Source organism: Talaromyces amestolkiae, assembly GCF_001896365.1.
Source record: "Talaromyces amestolkiae strain CIB chromosome Unknown scaffold8.1, whole genome shotgun sequence".
Lineage (NCBI taxonomy): Eukaryota > Fungi > Ascomycota > Eurotiomycetes > Eurotiales > Trichocomaceae > Talaromyces > Talaromyces amestolkiae.
The window spans coordinates 727,164-740,573 of NW_024468044.1; the positions used below are offsets into that span (position 1 = coordinate 727,164).

At 46.8% G+C, this 13,410-nt stretch overlaps 6 protein-coding genes across 6 annotated transcripts; 3 read left to right on the forward strand and 3 right to left on the reverse strand.

Annotated features, from left to right (window-relative positions):
- Nucleotides 1-674: 674 nt before the first annotated feature.
- Nucleotides 675-2,141, reverse strand: BHQ10_004805 (uncharacterized protein; the record flags this gene model as incomplete). The annotated part of the gene is made up of 1 exon (XM_040877211.1): nt 675-2,141. The coding sequence occupies one exon, from the start codon at nt 2,139-2,141 to the stop codon at nt 675-677; it is 1,467 nt and encodes a 488-aa protein (XP_040733309.1).
- Nucleotides 2,142-3,867: 1,726 nt separating this feature from the next.
- BHQ10_004806 (uncharacterized protein) lies at nt 3,868-5,456 on the forward strand (the record flags this gene model as incomplete). The annotated part of the gene is made up of 3 exons (XM_040877212.1): nt 3,868-4,378; nt 4,457-4,922; nt 4,976-5,456. The coding sequence occupies 3 exons, from the start codon at nt 3,868-3,870 to the stop codon at nt 5,454-5,456; spliced, it is 1,458 nt and encodes a 485-aa protein (XP_040733310.1).
- Nucleotides 5,457-5,637: 181 nt separating this feature from the next.
- Nucleotides 5,638-6,390, reverse strand: BHQ10_004807 (uncharacterized protein; the record flags this gene model as incomplete). The annotated part of the gene is made up of 1 exon (XM_040877213.1): nt 5,638-6,390. One exon carries the CDS (start codon nt 6,388-6,390, stop codon nt 5,638-5,640), a length of 753 nt encoding a protein of 250 aa, XP_040733311.1.
- Nucleotides 6,391-6,801: 411 nt separating this feature from the next.
- BHQ10_004808 (uncharacterized protein) lies at nt 6,802-7,785 on the forward strand (the record flags this gene model as incomplete). Its single annotated transcript, XM_040877214.1, has 1 exon — nt 6,802-7,785. One exon carries the CDS (start codon nt 6,802-6,804, stop codon nt 7,783-7,785), a length of 984 nt encoding a protein of 327 aa, XP_040733312.1.
- Nucleotides 7,786-8,195: 410 nt separating this feature from the next.
- On the reverse strand, nt 8,196-10,200 carry BHQ10_004809 (uncharacterized protein; the record flags this gene model as incomplete). Its single annotated transcript, XM_040877215.1, has 3 exons — nt 8,196-8,409; nt 8,464-10,099; nt 10,158-10,200. The coding sequence occupies 3 exons, from the start codon at nt 10,198-10,200 to the stop codon at nt 8,196-8,198; spliced, it is 1,893 nt and encodes a 630-aa protein (XP_040733313.1).
- Nucleotides 10,201-11,418: 1,218 nt separating this feature from the next.
- Nucleotides 11,419-12,988, forward strand: BHQ10_004810 (uncharacterized protein; the record flags this gene model as incomplete). Its single annotated transcript, XM_040877217.1, has 7 exons — nt 11,419-11,472; nt 11,532-11,576; nt 11,639-11,686; nt 11,750-12,219; nt 12,285-12,702; nt 12,773-12,846; nt 12,907-12,988. The coding sequence occupies 7 exons, from the start codon at nt 11,419-11,421 to the stop codon at nt 12,986-12,988; spliced, it is 1,191 nt and encodes a 396-aa protein (XP_040733314.1).
- Between the last annotated feature and the right edge of the window lie 422 nt (nt 12,989-13,410).

A 13,410-nucleotide genomic window follows, 5' to 3' on the forward strand; every position in this document is an offset into this window, starting at 1 on the left:
ATACGAAACATGGCTGAATTGAACCAACTGCATTTCTTGTGGGGGCTGTAGTATGCAATTGGCCGTCAATCGTATGTACTCCATATCGTGAATATAGAAAAAGCAATTCCTGCGCCAATCTTGGATACATCTGCATCAAGCAATGTGAAGTGACTCGGTTCCGTAATGCATTTGCGACAGCTTGAGAGCCGAAACAACAGAAATAGTGACTTGTGTTGTACAGTCGCACAAGACCTAGGCGCTAACTCAGTGTTTGGTGGGGGGACTGGGCGAGTAGGAGCATGAGAATTGGCGCAGTGCCTTTCTGCCGTTTCAGCGCATAATTCTCTATGCATGCTGGGTGTGATGATAGAAATAAGGAAACAGAAATTTAGAGGAGGTTAGTTGTAGATGAAGCGATGTCTCGAGCGGAAAATACAAGCGAGGTCTATGAGAATGGCTTGATAGTCAGGAACCATGGATGAGGGATGGCACCTTCTTTTTGGGACACACGGGCATTTACCTCCCGCAGGCCCGCTCCTTCCCTCTGGAGCAGCTTAGTTGGTTTGGTAACTACGGGCGACTACTGTTTAGTATACAATTAATTACATAGTGTATAGCACTGTCATTCTCTAAAGCTAACCTGTTCACCTCGAAGTCAAGACTCAAAGAAAGGAAATAAAATGTTACACAGCCTAAGCTACTTGACCATTGTATACACGATCGCGCAAGTACTCGCGCCAGTTGCGACCGGCCGGGGGCTTGCCATCAACTGCGTGCGGGTCATTCGTCTTGAGGACATGAGCGATCTCATACTGTCCACAGTTCATGGCCAGATCTAGAGGCGTCTCGCCTTCCTCGTTCTGCGCAGCGGGATTGGCATTGGCCGCGATGAGAATCTTGACGCCCCCGAGAATTCTAGCGACGTACTTCTTGCCAGATTTCTCAGTCAAATCAGCTAGCAGCAGATGCAGCGCAGTGTCACCACGCCGTGTTGTGGCTGAGATGTCGGCACCGTTCTCAACTGCCACGCGCAGCATTTTGGTCGAGGAGATGTATGCCGCGTGATGGAGAGGTCGCATCAGGTTGCTATCAACGGCCTCGATGTTGGCTCCTGCGTTGACCAACAACGATGCGATCTCGGCGTGATCCCAGCTACAGGCAACGTGTAAGGCAGTTGCACCATTCGTGGACACGAAGTCCGGGTTTGCGCCACGTGCAATTAAAGCCAACACATTCTCCGTACTGCCAATTTTTACAGCTTTCATTAGCGGCGTCTTGCCACCGTTGTTCTGCTGATTGATATTGGCCACTGGGAAACCGAGGTCGAAGATGAGACGTAGGACCTCAGAATCCTCGTTCCTAGCCGCGAAATGGAGCAAGTTGTTGCCCGATTCGTCGATCGCGTTAATGTCGGCCCCCATCTTGAATGCGCGCTGAATCGTGTCCATCTTACAGACTTGGCATATGGCCTGAACGATACCCTTTGCCTTGAGATTGGCACCATGGTCCAGCAATAAATGCACCAACTCATCTTTAGCCATGGTAGCAGCGGTATACAGAGGAGTGAAGATGTCCGTAAGGATGTCTGCTTTACAAGGGTCGGACCCATGTTCCAAGAGCAATTCGGACATCTCTACTGGACGAGAACAGGTTGCTGCCAGAGTCAAAGGACGGTTACCAACGATGCTGAATGTGTTAGGATCAACACCATGTTGCAGGAAAGACTTGACAGCATGTACCCGACCGCCGGCGATTGCTTCACTGAATTTTGATCGATCACCTATGTCTGTTGATTCCTGCACTTCTTCCCACACATCAAAACGCGATGCATCACCTGTCTCGGTGAGATACTTCTTGAACTCTTCCTGTGTCGGCTCAGCTACTTTCAACGCAAACTGGTGACAGTCATTTTTGAGGACTGTCCAGTTATTCGGTGTCAACGCTGCAAAGTGACAGAGATCGGCGGGGGRCTTGTTGTCTTCCAAGAAGAAAGCGATCTGACGAATAAGATCTTCTGGAAGACGCGCAAGTTGACCATTTGCAGAAGCATCATAGGTTGAGTCATTCGAGTAGGAGGTTTCTGACACCTGGTCGTCTTCGAAGGATTCACCTGATTTAACCCGAAAAGGGAGCACACTCTCAACACCAGAGCCAGACATTTCGAAATAGTTTGCTGAGAGCGCTATCAATGGTACGAGAAATGAAGTAAATGTGAGATAAGAGTGAAAAGAGGGTTTGTGGTGGTAGAAAGATTGATGTATTGGATTTTGTTCCTGCCCAGAGGATGATATTTTATGGACACTAGGATAATGTATCCTTGATCGTAAAAAGGGTCTATTTATGTATTCCAGCCTGTCAACAGCAAGGCTCAATTTATGTCGGGACAGAGCAGCAAAAAAGAAAGCAAATGTGGATTTTGAAAAGAGCGATGAGGCAATTCCAAACAAGTTGTATCCTGAACAAAGCATCATGTTCTTTCATGACCACCCCGAAAGTGAAGACTTGATGAAAACGACGGCTAAACCCGAGTATTTTCGAAACAATTTCCAAACGGACTCCAGCAATTCTACTAGCAAGGAGAATGAACTGTCGGCAATGATCTTAAAGACATTCTGGTTCAACGTTTTTCCATTGTCCGTATTATTCTAGTAACATCTAGGTTGACCCAACGAACCATTAATAAGTGTTGATACCTAGGCAAAGTCCAAGAAAAGTGAGCAGCATCCTAAAAAAATAGTCGATGCCTCCTTTGTATCCCTGAAGAACTCGTCGGTGCTTCGCTGTCAAAGGTGAAGATGACAGACGCCTGTTAGGGCTGGATTGTATCAATCTTTACTTAGGGCTAGGGCTAGGGCAACAGTAATCACGACCCCGACAGAGCTTGCAGCCCTAACCGGGATGTCCAAGACGGGATAGTTTTACCCTTTTAGGAAGGAGTCTGCCAAAACCCCAGTTTTTGCCTTCTTGGGACAATCCGTCCAGGCTTTTGCTCTCTCTATTTGGCGCTCGAAATATTTGGCTAAATATGGTATAGCCAATAGATGGAGCTTAATCTATCTGCGCTGATAAGACATTAGAAGCATGTGCTTGATAGGTTGATGATGATGTACCGATTGACGCTCATCGAAAACTACACAATAGAGACCGTTTTGCGGGGAAGTTGAGTCTCTTCAGAATATTGAATCTTCTCATAGCCCAGCTTAAGCTCTTGATTACTGTGAAATTATTGAGTATATGTGGTATAAGATAAAGGAACAAGACTGGTAACCCTAATCTCGAAACGGGCCTCAAGAGGTAAGAAATAGACATAATGACCCCTTATCAAATCGATGTATTGACATCATACTCTACTTGCTTATCTTCAGCCACTCGAATTCGATCTATCTGCATCTCGCCACCAAACGTGGTTAAGTAATAACTCACTCATATAATCAAGCGACCCATGATTTGCCCTTTCCATAGTCTTCGACTCAATGCAGACACAGAGAGTTTGAATAAACAGCAAGCTTTGGCAGGAAACAGGCAGTAAAAGAGTCTCTTCCATTAGAAGACACTTTCCGATCTGCAAGCCTGGGGTCTCACAGCGCTACGCCTTACGATAGTAACCTCCGGGGTCTTGATTACTTTTTTGCGTATCGAATCCCCTGCTTCTGGGTTCCTTATCCTCCACCTCGGTTCTAGAACTTCAGTTCCTTGCATTTGACCTTGTTTAAATGCCAGATTAGTCCTTGTATATACATCCGCCGTATCTCCTTTTTCGCATGTACCGACTTTACTATCGCATGCATGTAGCTTTCGATTATTGTATTTTGATATAGATACACACACATATCTTGTATTCTTCTTTATCCGACCAGAAGCTCCCTCGGGAGTTGACACTCTTCAATGCCTCTCCAAATTTTAAACTTCCAATGGCTCGTCGGTGTTGCTCTAATAGGTACAACTGTGGCATACATTGCCTTCACCAGATCAAGAGGAGGCCGTGCCCGCAAAGCATCGACAGCAAAGACACCACCACGCTCGTTGTCCCCGGAGAAGAAGCAGCCATCGTCCCCAGCAGGATCTGCCACAGCTTACAAAGATGTCCTACCGCCTCTACGAAGAGACGCAATGCTCAGCATGCAAAGCAGCATACCAAAGACAGCATCAACGCATATCAATGAAGAGCATGTGCTCAAAAACATTTTGCCCATGACTCAGAATTATGAAACTGCCGAAGACGGGCTTTTTACATGTATGGGGTTCTCGGTTCAGGAGGTTAAAGAGATGGGAGACCTTCCGGATTATTCTACGCTGAGCGGTGTGCCGCTGCCGAATGCTTACGAGCAGTTCAAGATTGAGAAGGCTTTGCCTCGTCCGTATCGGCCGTTCAGGTGGAATTATCATCAAACTATGTGTATGTTCTGACTGTTTTGATATTCTGATATTCTGATCGTTCAGGAGTGACGGTACAAAGGTGACTAATATATACTAGCATTGAAGAAACTCGAGACAGATTGGTGGGTTGAACTCGAAAATACGTACAAAGAACGAATCGCTCAGCGCAAGGAATTATATGAGAGACATGGGAGAGATGTGCTTGACTGGATGCCAGGATCGGAGCTTGCCTGCAAAGAATTGATGGAGATGGTTTTGCAATTTATCTGCGCTCGGTATCCCCAGTACTTCTCCATTAGGAACAACCGCATCTTGGTAAACAAAATCCTAGAGACGGAGCAGGATATTCGCTCCAAGCATCCGTTAGAAATCCTCATGGATAATGTCCCCGAAGACTTTGCTATCACTTTGAGAGATGACAAAACCGGTTATTATGTCTTTCGTGCGGGCGTGATCTGCTCATCGCTCGGTTGGAATGTCGGTACCAAGATTGGACTCCAATTGCATGAGATTCATAAAATTGTACCCGACTACAAAGAGAAGATGAAGTTTTCCATGGATAGGTGAGTGCCATAGCTTGGAACGATGCGTTTGCCTACAAAGCTAAGTCCAGTAGATTCTTCACAAAAATGCCAGCGGACAAGCCAATTCAACGCGGTTCATGGGGCTTGGAAATTGATCAACCGCTGTATATGCCAGCAGGACACCCGCATGAGAAGCTGAGATTATCGCAAAATCCAGATCTTGCTCTTGCCGATTGCTTCCTTCGAGTTGACTGGCAGACATTACGACGTCTCCCCATCTCCGGAGCCATCGTCTTCAACTTCAAGGCGCTGTTCACGCCAGTTCAGGAATTCAGAGATGAGCCAAAGGTACCCGCATTGATCGCCAAGGTTCTCCGTGGCGGAAAGGAGAATCTTATGAAGTATAAGGGCACATGGCATGTCGAGCATGTTATGCTTCCTGCATTGGACAAATGGAACCAAGAGCAGGAGGACAATGATATCATTGAGAGAAATTGGGAGGTGACCACATTAGATGAAGATCCATGGTTCAAAGGCTGGGAAGAGAAGTGGCACCGTCAACAGGGCTTCTAGGCGATTCATCCGTGTCAATTGTTTTTCTAATGAGATCATCAAGCGTTTAAAATCATGCATGTGAGCAACGCATTGTATAGTGGTCATGTTCAGGTGTCTGAAATTTGAATCCACGATATCCTGGTAATATGAATATCGATCATGACGTTTGCGGAGTTATATCGTACTTTCTGATGTTTTCTCATGCCTCTCGCATGACATCCGAACCGCGATCGCTGTCATCATCCTGTCGGCTATGGTAACTCGCTTCGCTCTCTCGGTCCAGTTCTTCCAATTCATCGGCCAATGGACTCACTCTTTCTTCCAATAAGTCCAGGTCTTCCAACATCTGTCGAGAAGGTAGTTTCCATAAACTCGTCGCGCACACTCGGTCTTTCGTAAGTAGATCATCAATAAACTGGTCCACATTGGTAAGAACGTAGTTTTCGCGCATCCTTCTCTTCAGCTTCCTGTAATCCAGCAGTAGTGGCTCCAAGTATTTGTAGATCTCAGCAGCTTCGAAGGTAAGACGAATATAAAATGCGGCAAGAGCTCGTAGATATTTAAAGTCGCCTCTGCCTTTGACCACTTCTCCATCGATTTCTCTATCTTCTGGGTTCTCCTCATCGCCGCTTCCCGGATCGGTGAAATTCAAGTATTCGAGAACGATGTCTTTATCGGGTGCTAGTTGAAGCATTTTGAAGGCCAGACATAGGAACGGTGTTGGTTTTTGTGATAGTCCATACGTTCCACCGATCGAAGTCAATTCGATTGCACGATCGCATAGTGTGGCAGCGTTGAGACCGAAGCATTGCTCTTTCCAGTAGTACGAATCCGTGATACGATCGCGAACAGCTTTTTCGAACAGGGTAACCGGATTAACGCCGCGGACGAGGGGGCCTGTGTAGCCTCGATTGTCGAGGAAAGCGCTTGCATCTGCTCTATGAGATGCCATTTTGTTTTGTGTATACAGCTCTGGCTGGACAACCGACGTTTTCGTGGTATTTTGCACTGAGATGGGATCGTCCAGCGTCAAGCGGAGCTTTTTTGGGAGCTTCAAGATTCACAGAGAGTCTAGCCTTATTGGGATTAAATCGCGGCTCTTATCGATAATTGATCACTGGCGGCCTGAGGCTGCCAAGCGGTGATAGTTGCACCGGACAACCGCCTCATGTAAACAGATGTCATACATCCTCCAATTCAAGATCATGATTTGCATGTGCACAGTCTAGACTTTCAGTGTAACAATCCGTGTCAATAGCTTTCGATTTCAACTTCAAACAAACGTCCAAGTCGCATCGGGCCTCACGATATCGAGAGTCCATTTGTCTGGGTTTGTTTGTATTCCGCAAATGCCACGGTCAACATGGTACTCTTAAGCTCCTCCACAGTCGCCACGCTCTTCATTTCAGTCATCACTCTTCTATGCACGTTCGGCATATTTATAGCGGGGTACGCGCTGCAGCAACACTCAGTACGAAATATAGAACGAGATTTTCGATCGCTAGATTCAATGCAAGCAGATTATGAACACATGACATACGATACGAACAAGGAACAATCGATACTGGACCCAGAGACAGGCGAGCTAGAGACATGGAATCAAGGCAACTTTGCATATTTGCAGCTTCTCTCTGAGCCTAATCCTGCGAGTATCTGCTCGACAATCGCGCTTTACAAGAAATTGGTCGAAGGCGGCTCAACGATACAAGATCGCCTGTTTATGTACCCGCAAGAATGGGATTTGATCATGTCCACAGATCCCGTCGTCAACAGAGCCCTGTCCTTTCTACGGGAAGCGAGCAAACTTTATAAATTCTGGCTATTACCGATCGATATGAACCTCGTCATCGAGCAAGGATATTCGCTTACAGACTCAAAATTGCTGCGCATAGGCGAGCTTCAATTCATGGCCTACGACAGCGTCCTATACCTCCGAACGCCGGGCCTACTACTTGATGCACAGGAACTCGACAAGATGATCTTGACGCGCCCTCTACCCATGAAATACGAACCCAAGCGTCAAGAATCGTACCGGAACGCGGCGTGGATCGGCATGCCTTTGCGCGCCCATGATGAAGCGAAGATACCGCCCGTATATCTGCTATCAGTGAATACGATGCGAAATAGGGTGGAAGCACGCACGCACGTTCCCAATGTCGCGCTTCGAGGCTTTGGAGATCTTGCTGCGGGGCCGAATTTTGTGAAGGTCACGGGCAAGGATCCGGCATATGTGTTTTTTGACTGGGATGAGGATGGCCGGATACAGCAGGAGAATAACACATACTATGAGCTGTGGACGCAGGAGGTGGGCGAGGTTTGTGTGGGACTTGATTTGAGTCTTTACTAAGACCCCGCCCTTCCTCCGACTGTTTCGTGGTGTTTTATTCTTATTCTTGGGCTGGTCCCCTTTTTGCATGGAAATGAGATATGATTCCCTTGGTGTTAATTTTTTTTTCTCTGTTGATATACGAAATTTTGTTCTCCATTTGGGCGACTTTGAGTTGAGGAACGTTATCTATTATGAATTTGTGCATGTATTTGGATTCTGAACTGTATATTACTTCAATGACTGAAATCAATGTTCATTCGTCATTATGATAATCCGTCTAAACTCCCATATAAATAGCACAACTGTATATCTAGATCAAAGGAGCTGGCCCGTGGAGTATCATGAAGCAATAAAACAGGGGCATGTAAACCCTTTACCGACGAATATTAAAACGGTTTCGAAGCAGGAAAAAACCGAACAATGGAGTATTACGCATTGATCTCATAGCCTAGTAGCACTTCAGTGGTATTGCCCTCCCAACCGCGGTTACCACTTGCAGAGATCAAATATCGACAAGCTGAATCAATGTACAACTGTGATATTACACCTGTTCGGTGACCTGGAATAACCAGGAATGGAACGGGGGAGTGTTTGTGAGGCTGACCTTTCAGGTCGTATAGTCGAAGAATATCGTGCGAAGCACTGATAACAATTAGCATAATTCCAAGTTACATGACGACAATAATAGCAACTTACCAGAGCAGATGTCGCCCGTTTGGCATCGCCTTCAGCGCAGTCACTGCACCACCTACTTGCGGCAATTTAAAGACACGCTCTGGCTCTCTTAGCCCCTTGTGTAGACTGTACTCTTCGACTGTGCCGTTTCGCCGGCCTGCATATATGTAATTCCCGTCCGAAGACCAACATGCATTCATACACCATGGCGGCACGTTTCTAGGTGTAATTCGCGCAACAGGATCGGGTTGCCGTCTGTCCCATATTCGTATCGTGCCATCAAAAGAAGAAGCCAGGAATGTTGTGTCGGAAGTTATTCGAGCGGTGCCTTCTGACGTTTGTGATTCTTTAGTGTTGGCTATATCTTCCAGTGATTCCGCGTGTGGTAAGCCATTGACTGCAGGTTCGGTCCTTTGTTCCATCTGCCCATTACTCTGCGCTTCCTCCAATTTTGGGGAGGCGGCTTTCTGGACGCCATTCGATTCTGCAGCCGGTGGTGCCCAATTGTCTGTGCCGTTGGGCTGACTGATATTCTCTGATTCTTGCTTCACTTCCTCGGAAGGTCGAATGTCCATGTCAAGCGAACCTCCAAACAATGCATTCTCGCCCACGTTGCCGGCGTCGCCCGACTCTTCTCCACCATCTACCATGTTATTATCGCCATCACCAAAAAGAGAATCTGCGCCGCCGAAGAGAGAGTCTGCCGGGGATGCTGCTGGAGCATCATCATTTTGACCGGCATCACCATGGCTTGCTGTGCCATTGACCAAAGCAGAAGGAGGTAAATGGTTGTTCGACGAGAAAGATTTCTCATATTGTGCCTCCTGAGTATCCTGGGGAACAGGTAGCGCAGAGTCAGGTCTAATTTCTATCGCCGAAATCTGCCCGGAACTAATTCCGAACGCGGTCTTGACCTGACCGGTGTTCAAGTCCCAGTCTAAAACCCGCTTGTCCCAGCTTCCAGACAAGAGACTGCGCTCATCTGGAGCGAGATTAAGCACCGAGACAGCAGATGTATGACTTTTGAGAAGGGCGATTTCTCTCCCTTCCTCATGACGGACTGTCTGAAGACGAATATTCCCTGATTCTAGTCCGGATAACAACCACAATCCTTCATTCTGAGCTGCAAGCGAGTAAACAGGAGACAAGACATTGCCATCCATATTCTCCCAGTAGTTCATCAAAACACCGGCCTTGACCACGCTGTCGACAAAGGGATGTCGTTGAGCCACGGTCAGCATTAATTTTCCATTGATCGAGTCCACCCAGTTATATTTCCGTATATATCCATCACTGCCCCCACTGAAAACCCAGCGCATATCTCCTGTCGAGGTCACGGCATTGATGGATGTACTTTGCGGCGCGGCGGTCGTTGGGACAATATCATACGTTGTCGCTGTCAGACACTCCGGCCGAACAGTGGGACGGTAGGCATCGAGAGAGTCCATCGGTACATTTTGATCGTCCTGTTGCGCGTCGTTTCCGGGGCCATCGGACGTCTGGCTATTGTTTGAAGGACTATCGGCGTCCTGTTCTTGGTCATCTTGATCGGCGTCATTGTCGTTGTCGTTGTCATTGTCATTCTCGCCTTCGCCTTCGTTGTCATCGACATCTCTCATTTGTTCATCTTCGTTATCGGAGCTCCCATCTTGAGACCCTACAGATCATATCTTCGATTAGCGACTTCCGATGCATCTAATCCACTAGCGACTTACCTATAATTTCGCGATCATCGTCATCATCTGCTAGCGAAGGCATGTTCAGCTAGCTAAAGATAACCCGCGCTCTCCCCGCGCCGACCGGTTCCCCGCAAGCGACGAGTGCAGACGATTGTTGGGGCTAAAAGCTCTTTCCCAAGGGACGGGGAAATGGACGGGGAAATATCGCAATAGAAACGTAGGTGGCGAAGTTCAGAGATTGCTCCTTCAATTGAATGAGAGCTTATATAGATAGTCTTGTACGAGGTTCCAGCATAAAACAGCGTATGACGGAGTCTTCTCAAGGTATAATGATTCAAGAGATAAATTCAATGCGGAATGCGCGCAAACTTGGGTGCGCGGCATCTCCGCATTGGTGCCTCAGGCATAAACATTTACCAGTAGACGTGCGTGCCCGTACTTTGTTAATTTGACATGCATGAATAGAATCATGAAAGAAATATGAAGAACATGAGAAATAATCAAATAGCCAGAGCATATCAAATATCTAAAGAGCCCACATTATCTATATCAGGAGTCCTCCTTTCAGCACATTCACACAGGACAATTCAACACAAGCTCTTCTGCAGGCAACACGAAAATACTTTGATATCAAACAGGAGAATAGCAAATAGCAGAACGTTTGAGATTGGCAGTCACCAATTTGCTTTATCTACGAGTCTATTCGAGAGCCGAGAACCTATGAAGCTGTAGAAGGACTCTCCAACATTCTGAAAAGACATGACTCATTGCCACTCTCTCCTATCGCCTTGAATGCCGATGTCGCCAGAGCAGCCATAGGTACGTACTACGTACCGTGAATCTCGGTATAAGCGGCTAAGACCTTATACAATCCCCGAGCATTTTCATCCACTGCCAACTATTATTGGCTCGGATTCAAGTCTCGGATATCGCACTCCACACGCCTCGGAGATAGAGAGCTTATCAGATTGATCAGATAAAAATGTGTTCCGGTTGCCGGCAGATGTCCCTGGCTTCATTCCAACAACGTATGGAACAAGTGGAGCAAACCCTCTCCCTCTATTTCCGAGAACTGCGGATTTAGAGAAAGGCAAAATCTCCGACCCTCGAGCATGTCTGTGGTCCTTGAGACCGGAGGAATAGATAAAGCATGGGACCCCGGGGCATTGGCCTTTCTGTCTGTTTTTCTGATTACTCGACTCATATTCGCAAACTCGCAAAATCGGGCCTACAATCTCTGCATAACATTTCCTTCCTAGGAAACTGAACTGAGAGCTAAGCTCTCGAAAGACTTGAAATGACTAGCCAGTTGAAAAACGTCATTGTCGTGGGAGGCTCCTACGTTGGCCGAGTAAGTAGCTCGATGACTACATACGTTGGTTGAATTTGCGAGCTAATTGAAGAAACCAGGCTACAGCACAGGAACTCGCGCGTGTGATACCCACAACACACAGGGTGAGCCATATATTGATGTTAACTTGCATGTTTCAGCGGCCGATGAGCTAATGGTCGTCTAGGTGTTGCTAATTGAACCACATAGCCATTTCCATCATCTCTTTGCATTTGTAAGCGGATTTTTTCTCTCATCTTCCATCGAATTGGTGAAAATCGAAACTCATAGCTTGCAGCCCCGGTTCGCCGTCATCCCCGGCCACGAGCATAAAGCATTTATCCCATACAGCGGTGTCTTCAATTCAGTGCCCAATAGCTCACTGCATGTTGTTGTGCAAGCACGCGTACTCTCTATCCAGCCTAAATATGTAAAACTTGATCGAGAATGGCAAGGATCCAATCAGATTCCTTTTGAGTTCCTCACCCTGGCGACAGGAACGAATCTTGCAGAGCCAGGATCGATGAAGCATGATGACAAAGCATCTTCAGTTCAATATCTGCAAAGCCACCAGCAGAGAGTGAAGGAGGCCAATTCCATTCTCATCGTTGGCGGGGGAGCTGTCGGAGTGCAAATGGCTACCGACTTGAAAGAATACTACCCTAAGAAGGAAGTCACCCTCGTACATTCACGCCCGAACTTAATGCCGGCTTTCCACTCCGAGATACATAACATAATCAAGAAGAGATTTGATGAACTTGGTGTCAAGTATGTCAATTTCCTGTTAACTATCAAATTTCAATTCGGATTGCGAAGCTAATCGATCAACATAGACTTATCACAGGATCTCGAGTGGTGGTACCATCAGATGGCTTTAAAAATGACGGAAGGCATTCTGAAGTCCAATTGAATAACGGCACAAAATTAACGACAGACTTTGTCATCTTAGCCACTGGACAGAAGCCGAACAATAGCCTCGTCAACGATCTCATTTCCTCGAATGGTGAGACCCTCATCAACCCAGACAATGGTTTCGTCCGCGTTCGGCCGACCCTGCAGTTCCTGGACAGCAAATATCCCAACTTGTTTGCCGTGGGTGATATTGCAGATACTGGAATGCATAAGGCTGCCAGACCAGGGGCTGCACAGGCTGCTGTTGCCGCCAAAAATATCCAGGCTCTAATAGAAGGGAGACCGCCCCAGGAACAATTCAGCTGGAGCCCGGCAGGCATCCATCTCTCACTAGGACTGGTAAGTACGAAATTTCTGAGCGTGGGTAAGTCATATGAACGAGATACTGATTCGTATTTATCGTCTACAGAAAAAGAATATCCTCTTCCGCAATCCCAACGTCCAGGAGGGACAAACTGAGCCTAATGTGACTTATCGTGATGAGTATGTTTATGATTTGTCTGCGTCGAGACAATACCATTGCTAACAGCTTTTGTCTTGTAGTGGTCAAGACGATCTTGGGGTGGAGCGAGTATGGGAGAGAATGAATGTTACCGTGGACGGTCCCAGTCGGTATCATCTCTAGACAAAGCAGCATGGTGCCCGTCACTGTTGCCCCGTGGAAGTGAGTCTGTTTGAAAGGAGATGGATACAATGAAATAATCGGCGTTGTATATAAATAAGATAAATAATTAGAACATAAAAGCTCGGAGGCCAAATCCGTCGACCGCGTTTGCTCCTTCCTTCTTTGTCTGTTTGTGCTGCATGTCATTAGACTCTCACCCGCACATCAACCAAATCTTTTTTTTTTGGATTCTTTAACATTTTCTACCTATCCAAGTACACTTTGAATCAGATTTGTACCACTACATCCCAGACCTCCTCTCTTACATGAGCTTCGTTTCCCTCTCATTAAGGAGCTCCCTATCTCCCCCAAAGATGACATTCAATTTATCGGCGTGAATTTCGTCTGCAATTCCTAGAACGATTCGTTATCACTTGGGCAGT